We start from the raw sequence: 25,160 nt of genomic DNA, 5'->3' as shown, positions 1-25,160 counted from the left end.
CCCTTATCAAAATGCACTCCAGCGAGGCACTGACTTAAACAAAAACAATATTTTTTCTCTTTTTTAAATAAAATAAAGAAAACATGTCAAAATGGATTGCACTCATATGACATTGGCCAATTCAAGTGTGATATGTGGCAATATAATTTACAATTTTTTTTTTTTTTAAACGTAAAAGTGTGTGTGTGAGAGAGAGAGAGTTTGGAGGTGAGTCTCGGTAAAAAAAAATTGTGTATATTACTTTTGAAAACAGTTTCCAATTAACTAATGTATATGTTGATTTAAATATTTATCCGAACTCTGAAAGCAATCAAAGTAGATTGCACGGATGCTCTAACAATTGAAAATTTCTTTTCTGACTTCCAGAAGTTCCTAATAACACATGGAAATATCTAAAATACATGCAGCGGTAGTTAACTAGAAAATCGGCGATAGTTAACTATCGCTGAGTTGTTTTTCGTCATTTCCATGTGTTAGTGGGAACTTCTAAAAGTCAGAAAAGCAAGCGTCCTAACTACTAATATCGCTTGCGTTAAGCATAAACTTCAATGACCGGAAGGAAATTTCGGATGTTCTTTGCTTGCTCAAAAGCACATCTAATATTTCGGAATGTCCGTGAGTATTCATTTAGTTTGGTTTGATTTTGCTTTCCTTTCTGATTTGTGGTTGCACTTGTACATCCTATTTTAGTTTTTATTTGAAGTTATAAAGCTTATGGTTTTGCATACCTTTTTTGCCTTAAGCATTTGTCTAGTGTATAGTCTTGGATGTTTGTTTCTTCGAAGACTTGTACATGTGAGTTATGATTGCCGACAGAAGTTATGAAACAGTTGCAATTTATAGAGTTAGTTACATAATTAGTGCATTAGAATCCTATAGATAAGAGATCAGTGTACCTCATTTTCCAGCTTTAATCAATCAATACAATGTTGCCTTTAGAGTTTTAATATGCTTTATATATATCTCTTATGTGCATAATACTTTTCCCCTTTGATTCATGAATATGTAACAATTGCATCTAAGCACTGGCAGGAGTAAACTGGCTTTCTAACACCTGCATCCTATTGCTGGGAATATATCTTTTCGGAGCCATCCATCCCCCTCGGAGTTCGACATGTGAGAATAGAGAACATCTCTGGTACCAAATTTGAATTTGATTTTATCAAATTTCTACTTCTATATTCCCATGTGCCAGAAATTTTCAGACTACGAGAATATGTTCTGAAGTTTATAATGTCGTAACAAATTTTCAGGACATCTTTAAAAATTGAGTAACAACAACCATTTCCAATTTATTTATTCCCCATTTCTAAATTTAAAGAACAACAAACTTTGAGAGTTTTCATGACCAATTGTAAAGTTCTCGTGGTGTTATCTAATGGTTTGTTTCCTATGTATAATGTATTAATGTTCCTAACACAAAAGCAACAATTATTACACAAATAATCACAAGATTCTTCACCTCTTCCCCTCAAGACTGGGGAAAAGATAGTGTGCTTGGTGAATCAATCCTCACAATGATATCTTCTTCAATAGCTGAATCATCACTTGAATCATCTTCACGATGTACTCTTCGATCTGTGCTTTGTGAAGGGAGATTTGTAACATCTTGCATGAACCCCTTCACTCCAATGTTCTTTTTGCTGGGTGCAGCTCCTTCTGATTTGACTGCACCAAGTGGACGACTTTGACGTGGTTCAAAGGTTGGATATGACAAACTTTGAGGTGGTGGTATAGCGCGATTGGTTAACAAACTTCTGATTGTGGGAGGAATGTCCACCTTCAAAATAACAATAGTTAATGAAAATGAATACAATAGGGTAAAACAAACTTGATGTACACTATAGACACACAACACTAAATGTGCAAGAGACGGCAGATTCTCCTTTGAAAACCCTGCCAAACCATGCGCCTTTGAGTGTAGAATTCATGAAATTGAAAGGAAAATAAATCATCTATCAAGCTATGTTATTCTACACTGACATACCATGCTCCCATATATGCTCAGCTGCATTGCCCTTGCAGACAAACTATTGGATTGTTGTTCAGAGCTCTGTTTATGCTGATTCTGCCTGTAGAAATGTTCAGGCCAACTCATAAGAGCACTATGGTGTCTACGGAAAGATTTATGAGGATGATCCGCAGCATGTAATAACCCTGAACTTGACTTTTTAACAAGAGCAGCATCAGGCTCAAATGCAGCAATGTCAAACACGATTATCCTTGCTCTAGCTTCAGCCAGATAACAAGACCCTTGATGAATAAAACTAGCTTCCTTAGTACCTGGTATAAAAATAAAAGATTGAGCATCATTTTCGAATATAATCAGATTTACACTGTTCAGGCTTGAAGCCCAAGATTTCTAGTGTGAGAAGGCATGTTAGAGATATATAACCATTATTAGGCCTCCACCTGAAAACTTGACCATTTGAAGAGTAGGTCCTCAATAGACACCAATAAATACAAGCTTATACAAAAAAAAAATGTTTTCATTTCCTATTTTCACTAATAATTACAAAAGTGTTGTTTTGTTTTAGTTACTATGTCAAATACTTTACCGGAAACAAAGTGCATCTTTGAAATAATTAGTAAAAATAGAATAAAGACAAAAAATCTTTTCTCAAACCAAGTAGGCCCTAAAATTTCCTTGCTAATGAAGTTTCTCTCAAAATAGAGAAAGCAAAGCATATAAAAGAGACATGATGATTCATTTATGTTGGAAAATACATCAGTAGTTGATTTTCCTATGTTATTGTTCCCTATGATATTATTTTCTAGTCAAATCTAGAGAATTCCATTGTCATTTTTCCAATGTAACAATTTTCTAGGCTAGTCTAAGAGAACATTAATTGTATTCTCTCTATAAAAACCAGCCTTTGGCTGAGGAATAAATCATCAAAGTATTAACCTATTATCTTTCAATATGGCATCAGAGCTCCCGGTGTTTGGGGGTCTCGCTTCCGCGTAAAAAAAAAAAAAAAAAACTCTAATTAAGCCACTGTAATTATAGGTACTTGTGTTGTACCTCTATTACCAAGTATATCACCACTGTTTGTCCGATCACCATCCTATGCTAATAACTGGCCAGACCATCAAACCAGAAAAAAAAAAAAAAAAAAAAACCAAGTCAAACGCCGAAAATCCCGCCGTCGTTCACTGCTACACGCGCTTCTTCTATACCGGCGTGTGAGGTCTAATCGCAGCAACGTTGCCGTCGCGTGCGTACCACGCGCCTCCTTCCAGACTGCCGTTTCTCGCCGTGTTACATCAGTTTCTTCATCGGCGCTTTCCTGTTCTATTTGAGCGGTCAAAATTCAGATTGGAGACACTTGGTTTTTTAGTTTTCTTTGATTTACAGTGTTGATTATAATTTGCCAGCAATTTGGCTTTGGTGGCTGTTTGTTGCTCTCTTCTTTTAAAGATGGCAGAGGTTATTCATGATAAAATGTCAAACAATCCTTGGTGTGATTACTGTAAACGGGAATGGCATACGCGTGAAAATTGTTGGAAGCTCAAAGGCAAACCACCTAACTGGAAGAAGAAAGGTGATTGTGCATTTCAGGCTAGTAATTCTGATCAAGGGCAGCAATCCTCTTCAACTCAGCTTCAACTCACTACGGAACAACTAGAGAAGTTGTACAAACTCCTCGAGTCTCCAACTCTTTCTTGCTCTATAGCAACAAAAGGTAATTCTGCTTTTCTTAGTGTCAGTCCCAGTCATGCTTGGATAGTAGATTCAGGTGCCTCTGATCACATGACAGGTGAGTCCACTTTGTTTTCTTCATATAGTCCATGTGCAGGTAATCAAAAAATAAAAATTGCAAATGGCTCTTTTTCAGCCGTTGCAGGTAAAGGGTTAGTTGTGTTGTCTCCAGAGTTATCTCTTGAAAATGTTCTTCATGTTCCAAAATTATCATGTAATTTAATGTCTGTCGGTAAATTAGCCGAAGATGCAAATTGTCAAACTAATTTTTTCCGATCTCACTGTGTCTTTCAGGATTTGAACTCGGGGAAGATTAAAGGCAGTGCTAAGAAGAGTGGAGGACTCTACTACCTTGACGTTGGATCTGCATCACAACTACCTTCAAAACCAATAAGTTCTTGCTTTGAATCTTTTCTTGTTTTGAATAATAATGATGACGACGTTATGTTGTGGCATTTACGATTAGGTCATCCTAGTTTTCGTTACTTAAAACACTTGTTTCCTAAGTTATTTCATAATAAGAACTTTTCTTTGTTTAAATTTGAAGCATGTGAATTTGCAAAGCATCATCGTTCCCAATTTCCAATACAGCCTTATAAACCATCAAAACCTTTTTCTATTATTCACAGTGATGTTTGGGGCCCTAACCGTACAAGTACACTTTCACTCAAAAAATGGTTTATCACATTTATAGATGACCATTCAAGAGTATGTTGGGTGTACTTGTTAAAGGGGAAATCCGATGTTTGTCAGGCTGTAAAGGATTTTATTACAATTGTGCAAAACCAATTTCAAACAAATATTAAAGTCTTTAGAAGTGATAATGGCAAAGAATATTTTAACACTATTTTGGATGATTTTTTTTCTTAAAAATGGGATTGTACATCAAAGTTCATGTCCCAATACTCCTCAACAAAATGGAGTTGCTGCAAGAAAAAATAGGCATTTATTGGAGGTTGCTAGAGCCTTACTTTTCTCAAGTAAAGTACCAAACTACTTGTGGGGCGAAGCCGTTTTAACAGCTGCATATTTAATTAATAGAATGCCTTCCAAAGTTCTCAACTTTCAAACCCCGATTAATACTTTCAAAGAATGTTTTCCTAGTACTAGTGTTTCAACTGGTTTGACATTAAAAATCTTTGGTTGCACAGCCTTTGTTCATGAACATAAAAATGTTGGAAAACTTGAACCACGTGCTATAAAATGTGTTTTTGTTGGATACTCTCCAACCAAAAAGGGATATAAATGTTTTGATCCAAAAAAAAAGAAAATGTTTGTCACTATGGATGTTACATTCTTTGAAAATAAACCTTTTTTTGATAACACTCATCTTCAAGGGGGGGATATAAAGGAAGACTCGTTTCAAACTGAGGACATGAGTTTTTCAAATAAATTGTCTTTGCCTGTATCACAAAGTTCTAAGACTTATACTTCTGCACCAATAGAAAATGGACATGATTCTTTATCTGATCCTACTCCTGTTATGAGTAAGGAACTTGGTGAATCCGAGCCTACATTTTCTCATGTAGAAAACAATGAGAATCTTGAAGCACTTGATAATGATGATCTAATTGAAATGCCACAAAATAATGAGTCACTTAAAGAGAACAGATTTGAACTAGGAAACGGGATTTGGAAAGGGAAGTTTTTTGTGAAAAAGCACCACAAAGAAAGGGATGAGTCCACATCTCAACACTGTCATGAATCTGAACTGGGGAATGATCAACCTCCTAAGAAAAGGAAAGGTAAGTCTATCTCTGTTTCTGAGAGTCATATTTTGTATCCTGATATAGATGATCCTGTTGCCATTAGAAAACCTGTTAGATCTTGCACTAAACACCCTATGTCCAATTTTATATCATATTCAAATTTGTCTTCACCCTTGTCTGCCTTCACCTCAAAATTGTCTAGTGTAGAAATTCCAAAAAATGTACAGGTTGCTCTAGAAATTCCAAAGTGGAGGGAAGCCGTATTTGAGGAGATGAAAGCTCTTGAAAAGAACAAAACCTGGAGTGTCACGACATTACTAGATGGCAAGAAGACGGTTGGATGCAAATGGGTGTTCACTGTGAAGTATAATTCAGATGGGTCAATTGAAAGGTACAAGGCTCGCTTGGTGGCTAAGGGATTTACTCAAACCTATGGTATAGACTACTCTGAGACATTTGCTCCTGTTGCAAAATTGAACACCGTCAGAATTCTCTTGTCTCTTGCTGCTAATCTGGATTGGCCTCTACATCAGTTGGATGTTAAGAATGCCTTTCTCAATGGCAATCTAGAAGAAGAGGTATATATGGACATTCCTCCTGGTTTTGAAAAGAAATTTGGATCAAATGTATGCAAACTAAATAAGTCTTTGTATGGATTAAAGCAGTCTCCAAGAGCTTGGTTTGAAAAATTCACTCAATCCATGAAGAAACAAGGGTACATTCAAGGACAGGCTGACCACACCTTGTTCACAAAGTTCTCCCACGATGGAAAAATCGTTGTCCTGATTGTTTATGTTGATGATATTGTCCTTACTGGAGATGATACAGTAGAAATGGCAAGAGTAAAAGAGAAATTAGCAGTAGACTTTGAAATCAAGGACTTGGGATCCATGAGATATTTTCTTGGTATGGAGGTTGCACGATCAAAGAAGGGTATTGTGGTTTCACAGCAGAAATACATTTTAGACTTATTAAAAGAAACAGGAATGAGTGGATGTCGTCCAGCAGATACCCCTATGGATCCTAATGTTAAGCTTTGGGGAGAAGGTAGTGTTCCGGTTGATACCGGAAGATACCAGAGATTGGTTGGGAAATTGATTTATTTGTCACACACCAGACCTGATATTGCTTTCTCAGTTAGTGTGGTAAGTCAGTTCATGCATTCTCCTTTCGAGGAACATCTTGAGGCAGTCTATAGGATATTGAGATATTTGAAGGGAAATCCCGGAAAAGGCTTATTTTTTAAGAAGACTAGTGAAAGAAATGTGTCTATCTTCACCGATGCTGATTGGGCAGGTTCAGTCACAGACAGAAGATCAACCTCGGGATATTGTACCTATGTTTGGGGTAATCTTGTGACATGGAGAAGCAAGAAACAAGGAGTTGTAGCAAGAAGTAGTGCAGAAGCTGAGTTCAGAGCTATGGCTCAAGGTATTTGTGAAGGATTATGGATCCATAGAGTCCTAGAAGAACTTAAGATGAAAATTGAGCTTCCATTAAAGTTATACTCTGACAGTAAAGCCGCTATTAGCATAGCTCATAACCCAGTTCAACATGACAGAACCAAGCATATTGAGATTGATCGACATTTTATAAAGGAGAAGTTAGATGCTGGAATAATATGTCTACCTTTTGTTACTTCGAGTCAACAAACTGCAGATATCTTGACCAAAAGCTTGGCAAGACCCACCTTTGAGCATTTGATAGACAAGTTGGGCATGATAGATATCTATGCACCAACTTGAGGGGGGGTGTTGGAAAATACATCAGTAGTTGATTTTCCTATGTTATTGTTCCCTATGTTATTGTTCCCTATGATATTATTTTCTAGTCAAATCTAGAGAATTCCATTGTCATTTTTCCAATGTAACAATTTTCTAGGCTAGTCTAAGAGAACATTAATTGTATTCTCTCTATAAAAACCAGCCTTTGGCTAAGGAATAAATCATCAAAGTATTAACCTATTATCTTTCAATAATTTATTAAAATGTCAAGCCTAAATGTTCCAAGTCCCTTTTCTCCTGAAACAGTGAAGGGTAGAGTGAATCATCAATGTGCAGAATGCTTAAGTAAGGGGTACGTGTGTTTAGCCATGCTAGGTAAATAGTAGAAAATAAAAGCTGAATCTACTTAGATAAACTTAAAACTTATTTTTCTCATCCAGCCTAGTATTTGTACTTGAATTCCGCTTTCTTGTGCTTTCGTATTTCCCCAAACCTTCATACAAAACCCCATGTCTACTAATCAGCTGTCCTAATGGAAACTCGGAAAAAGGTATTAGACAGGGAATCATATTCGAGACAAGCTAACATACCTGACATTGACAAATTTAGGAAGCTTCGATTCCCATGTGAAGGAACCAGAGCTGCTGGTGCGGTTACCAGTTCTTGATGACTTTGACCTTGAGGTTTGACATATCCTTCTAGTAAAAAGGCAACTGAATGATAAGGGATTTCCATTGTTTCCCCTCTTATATATATGGTCATTTCAGATCTTTCAGCAATAAGAGCTCTTAAATCTTGCACCGTTAATTTCTCAAATATCTGGGGAAGCAATAGTTTGGAAAGGAAAATAGCACTTTCCTGCAAATCATGATAAACTTTTTGTATTTGTTGAATAAGAGAGAAAAAAGAGACATATGATGAAATACCGTGTGACTGAATAGCACAACGGAAGATTTATTATATAGAAGTAAGTAGCTTAGGGCCTAAGCTATGATATTTACAGAATGAATATTCATCATAATATTATATCCTAAGTAACTTAGAGAGTAAGCTAAAATATATTTAGAGCATAAATATAATTATTTGCTATATATTTATATATCAACAGTATTAAATTAACCCCCTCAATAACAAGCCAACACAAGGCAACTAGGGGCAAATCGCAATTAAGGTGGGATAACCAACACACCCCCTCACGCTCGGGGCGGGATTTCCAACATCTATTATTGTCACTTGTCAGTAGTAGAAGCAATAATGGAACCATACCTGCCACAAGAAGTCTTCCATTGAAGGGTCGGATTTGAGACATGAAATTATCTTATTTGCTTCGACAAAAAGGCTGAATACGACGGAGTCTGTGACAACATTACAGATATATGGTCTTCCACTCAGCACTTCATAAAGACCCAATGTGCTCCCATGCGTAAAAGTTGGATAAAATGGGTGCTTGCTTTGAATCATCTTGCTTTCCAACTGGAAAAACGGCAACTTTCAAATTCTTTGTACGCACAATCAGATATTATAAGGTCAACTTCATACCGAGAGAACTTAATACCTTCACCACCCCATTAGAAATTAACCAAATACCATTTGATTTGGCCCCTTCCTTATAAAGTGTCAAGCCACGTAATTTCATTGCTTCCTTTGTACCGCTTACAAGTGGTCCACGAACTGAAGATGGCAGAGCATCCAACATAGGATGTATATTACTTATTTTAGGAAGCTTAACCATAGGAGGGTTTCTAAGTAATTTCTTTAAATCAGTCTGAAAAATAAATGAATTAATTAATAGATGAACAACCCAACTATTTATCTCAGAAGAGTGAATCATCAAATAAAAAAATAACTGAGAAATAAATAACACCACAAGATACCTGGACAGCATCATGAAGATGTAGCATCTCTTTCTCTTCCAATATCCCAGCATTCTCAAGGTTTTGAACATATTCAAGTAAATGATTTAGCACTACATATGTTGCTTGCCTTGTCTTTACAACACGTAAAACCTGAGATTTATACATAAAACTTGAGAGAAAAGAGGCTGTTTAACACTTCATAACCAAACAAATATGTGGTACTATGAACTTTAAACTGTTATACAGAGAAAAGACCGACCAACTTGAAATTCACAGGATTTGTCCAAATAGAGTAGTGCTACTAAAACATTGAAAAATATGTTGAACTAGCAAACCTGAGGGTATGTTAAATTAACATCTTCTAGGAACTTTCGTGCTTCTTCTCCCTCTACAACACTTTCATTGATGACAGCAGAAGCAATGTCACTGTCACCTAGAGAAGTATACGAAAACATTGATATAAATAATAACTATAATATTGACCCAGGTGAGAGCATAAAGTTGGAAATATACTGCAATTCTATATAAAAAGACAAAATATAGACACATGCTCTAGGAAGCATTGAACAACTGACATGTGGAAACTGAAAATACAAGTTAACGGGTAGAGATAGAAAACAAAGCGGGAAAGAGGGAAATAAGTATAAAATTGGAAATAGAACTGGGAAGATAAATAGACAAAGACAGACTATTACCTATGAAATCATGTAATTGTTGTCGAGCAATTCTGTGGGCACGAAGAAATGCAGCACAAATATAACATGCTGACTCCAACCTTTCCACAGTGAAAAATGTAACTAACTTCGGTGGGAACATACTTGACTGGAGGAACTTGTAGTAACTTGGGAAGCGAACATTAGCTTCTAAACCTTTCCAGTCACATAAGGGCTCAGATGAGGCCAAATCTATTGATTCTTCCACTGATAGCATTAGGATATTAGCTGTGGTTTGAGTAATTCTCCCTTCATCAAGCATCTCCCAGTAAGCAGCTTGGACACCTAATATGAGCAATGAGTTCTTAAATTCGTAGTATTATTAGAAAATGAGAACTTTATAGAGGACTAAGCCAACAAAAAATACTACCATCTTATGTGAAATTATCTATGTGTGTACATGCCTATTAAAAAAAGTAACATGAGATCATAGAAGCAACTTTGTAAAGAACTTGCATATGTGTGTGCGCACGCACTGTGTATATAGACACACGAGGGGCACAAGCCTCTAGATGAATGTAATGTTTTGCCATCATAAAAAAACTATCCATCAAAACTAAATTTCATCATACACAGCAATAACTATTGGAAACCATTATACGCCATTATTGTGTCCAGTGTCCACCTTAGACTGCCTTCATTGCAGCCTCCACCGCTTCCATTATGTTCGGTGTAAGGGTGTGTGTTGAGATCCCACATTAACTATAGATATGGACAAAATAGTCTCAATACCTTAAGCAAGCATCACCCATCGAGGTAGATTTAGGTTTTAGTTGGGCCTAGATTTAATTCTAAGATGATATCCGAGTTTATTCTAGATCTATTATTGAGCCACCCACATTTGGTCATACTCAAGATGTCTAGTCTTGGACGTGATATGTGTATTGAAAACCTAAGCAACCTTCATTGCGGTTATGTTGGAATGCCTTTATTGCATCCTCCAATATCTTTATTATCTTGGGTGTGAGGGGGTGTGCCGATATCTCTCATCGGCTAGAGGTGTGGCTAAAGTAGTCTTTATGAGGTTTACGCAATCCTTACCCATTGAGCCAGCTTTCGGGTTTGTACTAGGCTTTGCACAAATTCTAAAAATGACAATCCAAGTCTTTTCCTACCATGAGGAGTTGGGTACAAATTTTAATTCATATGCAGAGATTGGTTGCTAGACATTTAAAATCAACCCAAAGCTCTTTTCTAGTAGGAAAATCTGCCAAGAAGACAAGATCTAACCCTTCATTACAACTGTAAATGCTACAACACTGAAAAGTAAAAAAGGAGACAACACGTACAGCTGAAATGTTTGTAGACATTAGAAAGTGCATTACTATAACTTTGAATTGAAAAGTTTTGACTGAGATTCTTATATAACTATGTGGACAACTAGTTCTATAAAAAGCTTCTGTAAAATTGGAAAACATCCAATTCAATAAATCACAGTCCACTAAAATATATTTGTTCTAAAATACGTGATAAATTATCTTATATTATCCGTCTTCTCTTTATATCTACCTTGAATTTAATGATTACAAAGGTTTAGAATAATTGAAGCAGTTAATCGAACAGAAACACGAGGTATAGAGTGGAAGTGGTTCCTGCTGTTGTTAAAGTTAAAAGATGCACATAATGTGAAACTATAAATGTAAAAGATCTTAGAATCGGAAAAAAAAATTGTAAATGTTTACATACCATTCAAAAGACGTATTCGTATGTCTTTCAAATTCATGGGATCCAAGTTGCTATCACTTTCAGATGCACGATGAGGATGAACACCTTCACCTTCAATGTCATTTAAACAAGAAATATATCTCTTCACTGTGGGCCAGTCAGCAGGCCCGAGTTCCTCATCATCTCCAAGTTCACCAAAAGCCTCTAATGCTTTGTTGAGCATTTCATACTTTGTAAACTCAAGGATACGTCTCTGTTATTATGTGAGCAAAACATGATGACCAAAACCAACTATAACATGATAACAAGGTAATATGTAGATATTTTTGCTTATATGCAATTTACACGGATTCATTTAACATAGAAGCTTTTTTGTGTCTCATAATCCACATTTAATTGCTTATAAGTTTATGTAACTACATTAATGGCTATATGCTTATATATCTATATAAGCATATAACCATTATGTAGTTATATGAACTTATAAGCAATTAAATGTGGATTATATAACTACAAAATGGTTATATGTTTATATAGCTATGAAGAATTCTAATATGGACCACCTTCATAGGTGGTCCACCATGGACTAGTACTTAAAAAATGTTTAAAAATTCAACGACGATAGACGTCATCTCTTGGTAATAGATTTTAATGGTTCTCTTCATTTTTACGATTGAAATAATGACTTAATTAGTAACAGTTTGATTATAACAACGGAAAATAAATATGTAGCTCGTATCAAACCAACATCAATCAAGTATCACCGTCTTAGCCGTAAATGTGAAAAATGTCATGCATTTTTATTTCTGAATAGCATCGTGCTATGGCACGTGCTACTTGTGAACTTTTATGGTTGAAACACTTGTTAGAAGAGTGGAAATTTTGTGAACTAGGTCCTATGGAACTTATGTGTGATAATCAGTCGGCATCTTATCTTTCATCAAACCCAGTTTTTCATGAGAGGACTAAACACATAGAAGTTGATCGTCACTTTATCAGAGAGAAGATCCTTCCCGGTATCATCAAAACCTCTTCAGTGAGCTCCAATGATCAGTTAGCCAACATTTCACAAAAACCTCTACGGGCACCTCGGATCAATTATATAGCTTGAGGGAAAGTGTTGATTATTCTCAATTATTATGGTTGATTTAGTTTCCTTATTTTCCTTTTTTGAGAGATTCTCTAATGTATTTAAGTTTGAACACCTCACTGTAATAGACATGCTATTCATTCTAAATTACTCAAGCATATGAAAATTTTCTCAGTTTTTTTTACAGATTAGAGAGAGGGGAGGCGGGGGGGTAGAATTCAAACAAAAAATCGATACACTAGAGCAACACTAACAATATGTGATATCGAACCATTTCATCTCTCATTACAAGAAGACATTTTAAAATAGAAGATTTGGAGAACCCTAACCTTAGCTGATGATAACTTATTCATGTCAAGGAAGTGTAATATGAACTGCGTGGTTGAACCATTCACTATAAGTGTTAAAAACACAATTCCACCGGTGAAGAAAACAAACTGCACAATTAAAAACATACCCGTTAGTCATACAGATAACTTTCCAAGGGTTTTATTAATATAAATTGCAAAAATACCATTGTTCCAGTCTCTGGAGTCAATTCAATTGATCTGCCACCCGAACGCTAAACCAACCAAAAATATTAGAAGTGAGAAATTAAACTACAGAAATATGAACATGAATATCAATGGTAACCTCGTCCAAGCACATTTTCCCCTACTTTCCCCAAAATACATAGTAGATAAAAAAAAATCCGATGAAAATTTTCTGTTGTATAGATGGATACAGTAACATATGCCATATCCTTTAGTTAGTTAATTATGATGAATCTTAAATACAGAATTTCATGTTTAAATGCAATTTGTTAGGACATTAATCCAAATACCATAGCAAGTACTTTGACCTGTTTTTGTAAGCATGTGCAGCATATAAAAATGAAAAGGGAAAAATATGAATCACTTTCCCAACTGATGCCACTACAAAGAAAAAAAAGAGAGTAGAGAGGGGGAAAAAAGGATGAACAATGGAAGAACTTGATTATTTGTATGAATGTATACACAAGAGTTGTTTTAGGCTAAAACACACACAGTATCTTTTCGAGGAAAACTCCATTACATCCCTCAATATGTTGAGATAGATTGTCAGTTTATCCAATAAATGATCCTATATAGAAACATTATTTCTAATTTTGTCGATTCAAATGATCTTCTAGCATGTGTTTTTACTATGTCCTCAAATCTACTACCTCAATATGTTTTCACTATGTAACGTCAACTTGAAGTAGTGAGAACATTATTACGTAAATAGTGCCTAAATTTATAGTATAGTATTGAGAGTCCCACATTGGATAGAGATAGGGACTGAATAGTGGTTATACATTGAGGGCAATTCTCAACTTAAAAGTCGATTTTGTTAAGTTTTCCCCAAATTCTAAGTTGGTATTAGAGCTTTGGTTAGTTTCATGGGTTTATCAAATAGCACCTATCTTACTTGTAAATAGTGAGAAGGTGATATGTCCATAAAGAATTACATCCATAGAGAGGGATATTAAATATGCATCATCAATCAATAAACACTTGCCTTAACCGATAGTGAAAGTGACAAGGCAACTGCTCCACGCAATCCGGACCAGACGAGAATAATAGCTTCTTTCCAATCCAAACCATATCCAAAATATCTTAGAAAGGGAAATAATGTCCCAACAACAATGCATCTAGACACTTGAACATATGCATAGAGAAGCAAGAGGTAGACCCATGATTTTCCTACACGACAGAACCAATAGTTTGTAGCTATTCCTTTAGACTTAACAAACATGGGTATTTTAACAAGAAAAAAGGCAAGCAACACTGTCAAGGGCTTCTAGAAAACATAAGATTATCTAAGTATCCAGATTAAGTCATCTCGTTCAGAAAGAATATGATCATCATTGTAATTTTTTCTCGACTTTCCTTGGCCCTATCACTGCATAAGGTGTGTTACACCAAGGGAAACCACAAACTGAAAATACAATTTATCATCACTCATTTTTAATACTGAAATTAAAATCCTTATAGCAATATAAGATTTGTGCAAGAGCTCCTCTCATGCAAAGTAACATGAAGATGATACAAAGAGAAACACGATCAAGTGATGTAGTGGGACTATATGCAATATATAAAGAAGAGGATCAATGGTTTATCTTGAATGAAATCTAAGAATATAATTCAACGGCATCCTGAACAAATAAGAGAATTTAGGAAGTGATTCAAGAGAATACTACCATGATGGAAAACTTTGTCATCACCAAGTATTCCTTCAGCTATAACAACTCCACTGCAAAGAATATATCAATGAAAGTAATATACTAATAAGAATGTGTTACAGCAGCTCAAAACTGTGTTAAACCAGAAAAACTGTGTATTCTCTACTAAATCCAAATGGCATTAACCGCATGTTCCACAAGTCATATCATTATGATTTAAGGGTCCAACAGAGCTCTTACCTCAAAATGAAAATTATTGTATTAGCGATATAAGCAATCATTTCCCTGGACAAACAAAGGATTAAAACACTTTATATTTGAAAACAAAATAATGGAAAATGAAACACAATAAAAGTGCCTCTTGCAAGCTCTAGATACCATGTTAAGAGAAGCAAAAAATGGGAATTATCGAAACTAAGAAGCAGAGCAAAATTCACAGACCAGAAATTATAAATACAAATATTACAGCTACCTTAAAAATAAATTATTTATATACTTCCTTTGACACCTCTAGACTAGTTCCATTAACCCCTCAACTACATAGGCAATTTTTTCTGCAACAACTATTTGAAATCATATACTTTTTAGACTTTTTTCATTTAATTCATTCTATATTATTTTCTAAATTCCAAAAAGGTAAACGTCGTTTATGCTTGTCGCAAAGAAAGCAGCCAAAAAAACAAACAAAAATTCAAGGAGAAGTAATTAGCTGATAAAACATCCGTCCCGGTGAAACCTAAAATGAGTGGCCCCTTAATGAAGCCATTGGATGAACCCATAAAGTTTTAGAGTACTTTAAGGATAAGAATATTTAGACTGAACAAGGGAAGTCGGTTAGTAAAATATGCCTTTACTACTCTGTGAAGAACTTACTATTCCTTTTCTTTGTTCCTTTAATTGCCACAAAAACAAGTGGAAGTTGAAAATTAGGAAGAATAAAATATCCTCCCATAGAATAAATCTAATTCATCTAATTATATATAGAACTACCACATGGACGAGCAAAAGGCATACCAAAAGTGATGTAAGCTTTGTTGACTTTCACCCTTAAAAGCTGTCCTTGCAAATGCAGAATAGAACCTATAGAAAAAGATTTCAATACCAAATTCGGAGAAGTGGTGTAGATATTTTGTACTAGAGGTCAACTTACATTCCCAATGACATCACCGTCAAAACACCAGAAACATCCGCACTCTCTTGAGCCTATAAAATATTTTGGCTATCAATTTCTCAGTGCTAAAGAATGGAAGTAATTCCAAATAATACCACACACAAAAAAAAAAATATGATGATATGATTTTAACAGGTATAACCTCTCATATTACTGAAAGATGCATGCAAAAAAAAAATAGGGTATTACACATTTTATGTGCATTAATTATTCATATGACAAATATAAACTCTCAACTTACTATAAAATGAACCCAAGTTTGAAAGCAACTTACAGTGTAGTAAGCAACGTAGCTAACAGCAAGTGTTAGAGAAATCTCAATCACTGTATCATTAAAAATAAACCCAAGCCATAAAACAGATGCGATCCCGAACGCAAGGCCAATTCCTACACTGGACCAATCAAAGTATCACATAAGCAAAGACATCTTTTGCCACGGGCAAAGAGAACTAGGTGATACCTACGCTCCAAGTGAAACTTGTGCTAGAAACTTGATTATGGTAGCCCAGTTGAAGGTCTCTCCAAGAACCATCCGATAGAACAGGGTATAAACCACGATAGCCGTCCTGGACAAGAATAAAGATTAAGCTTTCTGGAAGGCAAAATAAAAGAAATCTAAAAGAACCATCAAGTGCAGAAATGCTGCACCGGCACTCATTCTAATGTTCAACTTCAAGTCATTAAGCTACTTCCTATGACCTGGATCTATAAGCAAATTTGGTAATTCACTTGAATGGTAGATGTTAGAGAAAATAAGAGCCAAGGGATCTAAACCAAAATACCCATCATTCATCAAAGACTCCCCTTCAATTATGGTGCTTAATTTTTTGCTGGCACCAAGGTCTTTCAACAAGGCTACAACTGCAACAGGATCAGTTGCACTCAAAAGTCCACCAAGCAACAGCGACGTTTTCCAACTCCAGTTATATGGAAAAGTAAGCTGTATTGTGACAAATGAGTTGTAACTTATAATAGACATAGTATGACACAAATGATGAATTTTGAACACATTGGTTCTCATACCTTCAAAACAGATCCAAGAAAAATGGTCGAAATTACAACACCTGGACCAGCTAGTATGATCATTTGTGCAATACACCTCTGCACTCAGTCAAAAATAAATTGAGAATAAGAAATCTTGTGATGCCATATCAGTCATTTATAAGTCAACAGATGACGACTTACATTAAATTGAAACATCAAGTTTGCACCTTGCTTACTAGGGTACAACCATAGCTACTTCTAACTTTGTTGATCTAGTTTCCTCATCCTCTATATGGGATCACTAATAACTCTGTGGGATAGAGCTATATAAGTCTCATTAGTGCGCTAAAGACTTCTAAGCCATAGATATTTACCTTAGAATTCTTAGTTTTTAGGTCTCCTTTAGTTTATCTTAATATAACTTTGGTCAGATTTTGCTGGGCATCTGGATTATTTTGTTCAAGCTTTTAATTATTGAGGATTTTCAACTGTGATTGTTTGGTGTGTTTTGAAGGTGGAATGATGAGAAGGAACTCCAAGACGCAAGGAAATCATGTGTTATTCTGGGAAACTTTTGCTGTCAAACATTTTGTCATGGTAAAATAAGCATAATTTTTGGTTAAGTACAATTAGCACAATTCCTTTGGCTGCGGTGAGCTAAGAGATAAATCTACAATTTTCATGTTGATCAATTTCTATGGCTCTGTCTGTTTGCTAAACCTTTTTTCTGTCTTTTTTACAAAGGAAAAAGTTGAGGCTTCATGAAATTTAGGTAGCAAGCAAACACACAACAGTTTTCAAGTTATTTTTTTGGATAGGAACGATTTTCAAGTTACAGCAGAAAACGCCCCACAGCATATAAAAATTTCTTATACGTAGACAAGTGTTCGTATAATATGCATAAGAAACTGAATGAGTTCGTACACAAACCTATAAGTGTGTGCCAATACATGCAAACATGTGAGACAAGAACTAGTACAACAATACGACACCATCGCTTTATGACTAAAATAGAAACCTTAATTTGGTGAACTTCCATTGAGAATGAGCTCTCGAAAAGGAGAGCAGGAAGAAAAACAGCCAGCAGGAGCTCTGGATCAATCTCTGACCCTGCATTTAGATATAATGATCACTTCATTTTTTTTAAAAGAATTAGTGAAGATCAAAATTCCTTAAGTAGAAATATTTTCCAAAATCTCAGTCCATCCACATTATCCAAAGCTGTATAATGAAAAGCCTTGTTTTCTTTCATCGAAAAGTACATAAATTTCAAAATAACTAGAATCAAATCAAAACTTACAAAGACGAATTCCATCCCCAATCTTTCCCAGCCGATGATGAGTACCATATTCTGTTTAAAAATCCACCATTAATCAAGTTTACTCAGTAAAAATGAAAAAGTAAATACATGGAAATATTTCTATAAATATTAATTATAAACAGTCTACATATTGTACCGGGAGGGAAAATACTAATAACTTTCAATGAGAAGAAAGTTAGGAAGCTGTTCAAAGGGCAAAAGCTAACCGGCGGAGAAACCCTGTCTGTCAGCTGTGACATTGAATGACAGAAAATAGTTTTCCATCTATATAAGAAACAAAGGAAACACCACTAAAGAAATTTTTCCATTGCCAGGATTTTTTGGCAGGTACCAAAAACATTTTCAAATGATACGAATCTGGTCAACAGAAATGATGATCGACATGTTATGAGTTTTATACTTTCAACAAAGCACCAAAAACCTAAAGAAAAACGCAGACAGAACTTTCTACCTCTTCCAAGTCAACTTGAGAATTCCATCAACCCAGCTTAATATAATGTTATCAAGGGTGTACATGCAACTAGTTTAGCTATTCTAATAATTTGGATTTAGGGCCTAATTCAATTTTTCAAAACAGAATTGAAGGTGGGGACTCCCTTAACCTTAGAAGCACTACAGGGCCATATCTGCGCAACTAAACACGCCTCTTACACTCAGGACAACTAAGGTGTTAGTGGTTGCAAGGACGGCAGTCCAGAAATACCGCCAATTAAGGCTGATGGCAATAACATGAAACTGATACAAATAAAACCTCTTTCAACCAAAAATAGATGAAAATTATATCCATATATGTTATTACAAAAGTAGAATTGTTTTTCTGCCATTAAACACTAGAATTCATGCATCATATTTACGCCACTGTCACATCAGTTTTTAGCAGTACATCTTAATTTATGTCCTCGGTCAAATTTACCATTACAAGCTTTTATAATAAGAAATTCCTTTTTTTCATTTTTTGAATTTTAATATATCATGAATTTATCTTTGCAATGTTTTATGTTAGTCATTGGTTGGAACTTCAAATATCTTTTACTAAAGAGTTCAGATTCAGAGGAAGACTTCCTGTAAACACACACAGAAGATCTTAGCCCTTGCACATAAAATACACATACACAATGAACAGAGTAAAGCATTATAAAAGAAACTATTGCCCATTTCCAATTTTTGTCCTTTTTGGTGCTACAATAAAATGGTTGATCCAAGCTCTCATCCTTATAGAATATAGAGTAAAAGGACACTTGAAAGAGCTTATTTAGACTTATCTTATGACATAAGTATTTGTACAAGTGTATAGAAGAGTTTAGGCTAAATTACACCAGGGGTCCTTTAAGTTTGAGTTTTGTAACAAATTGGTTATTTTGGTCACACATAAGTCCTTTAAGTTTGAGGTTTGTAACAGATTGATCCTTTAAGTTATGTTGGTCACACATAAGTCCTTTTAAGTTTGTAACATTTTCGATTTAGGCCTTCTGTTAACCAAACATTACAAAAAGGATGATGTGGCAGAAGGACTAAATCGAAAATGTTTTCAAACTTAAAAGGACTTATGTGTGACCAAAATAACTTAAACGACCAATTCGTTACAAACCTCAAACCTAAAGAACCCCATGTATAATTTAGCCAAGAGTTTATGGGGAAAAAATCGGCTTTATAAACACCTTAAAATAGCTTATAACATCACAAACATATAGAAAGTTTTTCCTTGATTCTCTCATCAATTATAGAAAGTACAATAAACTCTCAGTATGTTGTTTATCCAAATATCACACAAGTTTTTGCTTGTTCATGAACACAATAAATAGTAACTGCGGCTCCCACCTCAACCATTATCACAAGTAGTTCAATAAAGTAAAGCAACAATTGTACCAAAAAAAAAAAGTAAACAACAACAACAACAACAATAATAATGATAATAATAGAAGATGATGATGGTGATGATGAAAAAGGTGGAAAGTGAGAACCTAAGGATCCAAGAACAATGCCAATGATGATCAAAGCAACAGTGTAAGGGACTTTGGTCCCACGCAAAAGGTGTCTGCAAGCAATTCCAAGAGCAAGACTAAGACCAAAGAAAATAACTGCATCTGATGGAATTGATTGCTTCTCTGAAGCAGAAGCAGAAGCAGAAAGGGAACGAGAAAAGGAAAGTGGTGTGTGCTCTTCCATGATTGTGTAAGAAAGCTGCAGTGATTCTTGTTCTTGTTATTCAGTAAACAGCAACACCGCCACTCAAAACATCATTGTCAATTGCGTGCCACTACTGATTTTGTCTTGTCTTGATTGAGACATCATCATTTCCCAACCCGACAAAAATAACGTTTTGTGCTTCTATATTTAGGTTTCGGATTCGATGCCATGGTACTAGGAGGCGCGCATCCTAAACTCTTAATATTCCCTCTTATGATTCCACCACCACTCAATTCTCAATTATCTTGATTCGGTCCATTTATACTTATTTTTTTACTCATGCAAACAAATGCGAGGTTCTGAACTCAAAGATGAGTAAAACTATCTAAGATGTCTATTAATTTTATTTTTGTAAAGAATCTAAGATGTCCATTAATGTTATTTAGACACATAAAATCCAATATTATATTCTCTCCAGAGTCCAGAGTATAAAATACAGTACTACATCTTGAGTTTGCTCTATTATTTCTTCTTGTCGCACTTAGTTAGCTCTTTTTTACCAACTTTCGGATGGAGTTTATTCGGTGACAAACAGATGAGATTGCTCATGTTCTCGCAAGAGAAACCACGTTATAGCTAGTCCCATTTATTTTCATATACTCGAATGTATTGAAACTCTTATTATTAATAAAATGAAGCATATTTCCTTCCAAAAAGAGGTACATCTTCATAGGGTGGCCCTGAGGGTGGGTGGTAGGGCAGTAGCCCAAGACACAATTATTTTAGCAGCACCAAAATTATTATTTTTACTTAGTAGTTGGTACTATATAAATATTATTTTTTTTAATTTGCTTTGATTAGTTATATTAAAACTATATTTTTAGAGAACTTTGATTATAAATGAATCTTTTGCAACAAAAATCCTAGGGTGGCCCTGAGGGTGGGCGATAGGGGCAGTAGCCCAAGATACCATTATTTTAGGAGCACCAAAATTATTATTTTTAATTAGTAGTTAATACTATATAAATATTATTTTTTAATTTACTTTGATTAATTCTATTGAAACCATATTTTTAGAGAACTTTGATTATAAATGAATCTTTTGCAACAAGAAAAATATTAAAATAATTAAAAGGGCGTAATTTTATTGTTTCGTCCAAGACAATAAAAATCTTAAGACCGGCCTTGCATCATGAAACTTAGTAAAATTAAGGTAATCAAAATCGGACCTCATTGAATCGATGTACTTATGGATTTAATGTTCAAAGGTCGGATAGGAGTTTCTCCAATAATATAAAAACAGGTATTTTCATTAAAAAATAATACAACAAAAAGTAAATAATATACATATTTCACAATATTAAAAAATTAAACTTCACTCCTGACCAAAAAAAAAAATTAAACTTCACTAAAAAATTAAAGATGTTGTATAAAATTAAAAATGATTATGAAATATATATATATATATATATGAAATACGTGTTGAAAATTTTAATCATATTATTTTTTATCAATAATTGTGTATTAATTATTGATAAACAAAGAAGAAATAGAAGACTGAAATGAGATTATTTTTTATACTACAAAAATGTCTCTGAAGAGTTAAGACCATAGGGAGGTGTTAAACTTTTAAGACTTGGTACCTATTAAGTATTTTATTGAGGAGAAAATTTTAAAAAAATTATAATGTAATAATATAAAGTTATTGATAGTTAATTAGTGTGTTTCATTAAAAAAAATTGTGTGACATAATGCTATTAAAAAATTATAAATGAATGATGTATACACGTGACTATATTCAAAAGAAAAAGCCATTTCGTCTATCTACCAAAAAAAAAAAAAAAAAAAGAAAAGAAGAAATATTCTTTAAAATTTTGTTCATTCAATTCATTAAAAAATTAAAGATTCTAATAAATTATTTTTATATTTAAATCATTAATTTGTACCACAAATTAACATTTCCCTATAAATAAAAGGCAAAAGAAGGATAGATGTGGAAAGTGGAATAAAAATTGAGGATTCTATCTGCAATTTCTTTGCTGGATTATGAAGATTGGAAAAAGTAGGTGGACCCCGCATGATGCAGTCTCTTTTCACTATCTCTTTTGTACCAAACAGAGACGGAAAATAAATTTTGGAAGGATTAACCGAGAAATTCGGTATTTAAACATAAGCAACTCAATGATTAGCCAGATGTGTCAACGCATCTGGAACACTATAACATAACCAACATGTAGAAAGATAGATTTTCCTTTGATCCTTTCCTCAATTATAGAAAAAATTTATGTACAATAAATTGTGATTAAGTTCATGTTTATCAAAACAAACTTGATAAGTTGTGGCTGTGGTTCTTTCTTCAATCGTTATCAACAACCACAGTCCACAGACGTAGAAATTGATAAGTCAAATTCACAAGTGGTTTAATAAAGACGACGACGACAACAACAATAATAGTAATAAGAGGGTGAAGTTAGAAGAAGAACCTAAGGATCCAAGAGCAATGCCAAGGATGAGCAAAGCAACCGTGTAAGGGACTCTAGTCCCACGCAGAAGGTGTCTACAAGCAATTCCAAGAGCAAGACTGAGACCAAAGAAGATAACTGCATCTGATGGATTTGATTCATTCTCTGAAGAAGGAGGAGAAGAAGCTGAAGCTGAAAGGGAATAGGAAAGCGGTTGTTGCTGGTCCATGATTCTGTAGGTAGGTAGTGATTCTTCTTCCATCAACAACAACAACGACATATCATATACAAGATGAAGATGAAGATGAAGATAAGTTAGGTCGTGCTTGTTGACAGTGCTTGCTGCGTTATTTATTTATCTAGGAAAATGATTTGCCCACTTAAATTTCAGACTTTTTGTTTTTTCTGCCTGCCTCTCAAATGAATTAAATAAGATTAAGTAACAACAAGAGGGATTTTGATCAAAACATATGTAAATTTAAAATTGATTATTTCTTGGTGTTATTTGAACAATCAATTGGTGACAACTTATTTGACAACCATAACAACTTATTTGACAACCATAACTTACAAAGAAAAAGTAGTATTGTCACGGAAACCATAGCAATAGCGAGATAAGGTAAAAAAATGATTTGAGTATGAGAGAGAAAATTATCACAAAAATTATTACTAAATGGATGTTCAAATATCATTTCGGACGTCAGATATGTGGTACAAATGAAGGAGTGTTAGTCAAACATGGTTGAAATAAAAAAGGAGTTTTTTTCTTTCTTCTATTAAATAAAATAAAAATAACACTATCGTTGGATGTGTTTAATATTTATTTGGTTGCGGAAAAGATATAAGGTGCGTTTCCTTCAACTTTAGAAAAAATTGATTTTGAATTAGAAGAATTTAGAAGTTATTTTTGTTTGTTTAGTGTCATAAAAATCATTTTTTTGAATATTTGATGCTCACACACTCTAATTTCTTGTTTCTAGAGAGAAAAAAATAGATTTAAAAAAAGTTATTAAGAATAGCTTTTCATTTTGAGACTAAAAAAGATTTTTTAACAAAATGGGCTTTTAAAAAATTAAAATAAATATTACAAAAATAAAAATAAAAGAGTGATTTTTATTTAAAATAAATATTTTTTTTCAAAACAATTCCAAGCTAACGGGTGCATAATAGAACAAACATGATTGAAATATTTTCTAAAGAAAAAATAAAGGTAAGTGAAATTGTTTGAAGTATTGTTGTTTATATTCCTTAAATGAACCTTTATACATTAAATGCATCACAGTCGCTCTCGTTAACTTAATTCAGTTGCTATGAACAATGTATAATATATACAAGGTTTGGGGTTCGAGCCCCGACCATCACAAAAATGTGTCATAATCGATTGATTAAACATCCATAAACTAGGGTATTTAGATAAATAAATATTCAAGTGGGTTAGACCGATACTCTTTTGGTTTTTTGCAATAAGTAATTGTCAAAGTCTACAATGCATTAAATCCATGGCTTAATTTTTCTTTGAAATAGTTAAGCTATGGTTGGTGCACATAACACATAGCTTATGGTGAGTCAAGTTTGAAGGTTTGTTATCATTACATTAGTGTATTTTTTTATTTTTTTTGGTACAAATTACATTAGTGTATTTTAGATGAGACAAAATGAATGATTAAAATAAATTATTTAGGTTGGAGAGAAGAAAATGACTTATTAAAAGAGATATAGACAATGTCACTAATATCATCAAAAATTAACGTTACACACGTGCAACCCGAACAATTTGATTTCGCTACTTTTGGTGTGCGACTGCAACAAATACAGAATTTCTCATATGCTGAAAATCCAAATCAAAGTCATTGTGTCTATAAATATAAATATGATATTTTACTCTTCTATATTGAGAAATATCAATTATTGTTATTTCAATAAACTCATAATATTCTTTGTCAAAAAAAAAAATAAACTCATAATATTCTCTAAAAAAAAAACTCATTATGTTTTATGTGGCATTTAATATAGAAAAGGGGAGTTGTTTCCCACCATAGGAAAGTATTTTTTAGCCATCAGATTAAAGAGGACCACTGATCTTATTATAATCTGCACACATTATATCTTTCTCAACTTTGTCTTCAATTCACAACCATTTCTCTCTCCTTCATAACTCACTCACCCACCACCAGCTGCCTAAATTGCAAGATCAAACCAACTATAGATATTATTTCAACAGTCTTGAATCACACAGTGCTCTCAACATTTTATTCTCTCTATATTTTTTTAATTCAAGTTTCAGTGACAAATGGGTCACTATTTTTCTCTAAATTGACCATTAATTTTAGTTTGTGTTCCTTAACGAAGCTCACAGTTTGTAAATTATAGGAAAATGAATTAGTTCAGTTTTAGTTTTTCGGAACAAAAATTCAATTTTAACTTAGATCTACACAAGTCACTCCCTTCACTCT

The 25,160-nt window shown here is 34.0% G+C and overlaps 1 protein-coding gene across 1 annotated transcript; it reads right to left on the bottom strand.

Annotated features, from left to right (window-relative positions):
* Nucleotides 1-1,259: 1,259 nt before the first annotated feature.
* Nucleotides 1,260-23,097, bottom strand: LOC120577420 (sodium/hydrogen exchanger 8). Its single transcript, XM_039828781.1, has 23 exons — nucleotides 22,729-23,097; nucleotides 18,098-18,148; nucleotides 17,816-17,907; nucleotides 16,837-16,914; nucleotides 16,596-16,753; nucleotides 16,278-16,379; nucleotides 16,088-16,205; nucleotides 15,793-15,845; nucleotides 15,657-15,722; nucleotides 14,883-14,927; nucleotides 14,661-14,713; nucleotides 13,979-14,163; nucleotides 12,975-13,022; nucleotides 12,790-12,897; nucleotides 11,392-11,623; nucleotides 9,688-9,990; nucleotides 9,328-9,425; nucleotides 9,011-9,142; nucleotides 8,692-8,901; nucleotides 8,403-8,609; nucleotides 7,727-7,994; nucleotides 1,988-2,283; nucleotides 1,260-1,780 (listed from the first exon to the last, which is right to left on the bottom strand). The coding sequence occupies exons 1-23, from the start codon at nucleotides 22,985-22,987 to the stop codon at nucleotides 1,472-1,474; spliced, it is 3,471 nt and encodes a 1,156-aa protein (XP_039684715.1). The 5' UTR covers nucleotides 22,988-23,097; the 3' UTR covers nucleotides 1,260-1,471.
* Nucleotides 23,098-25,160: the final 2,063 nt, after the last annotated feature.

Source organism: Medicago truncatula, chromosome 8, assembly GCF_003473485.1.
Source record: "Medicago truncatula cultivar Jemalong A17 chromosome 8, MtrunA17r5.0-ANR, whole genome shotgun sequence".
Classification (NCBI taxonomy): Eukaryota; Viridiplantae; Streptophyta; class Magnoliopsida; order Fabales; family Fabaceae; genus Medicago; species Medicago truncatula.
This window is presented reverse-complemented; position numbering and strand designations above follow the sequence as displayed.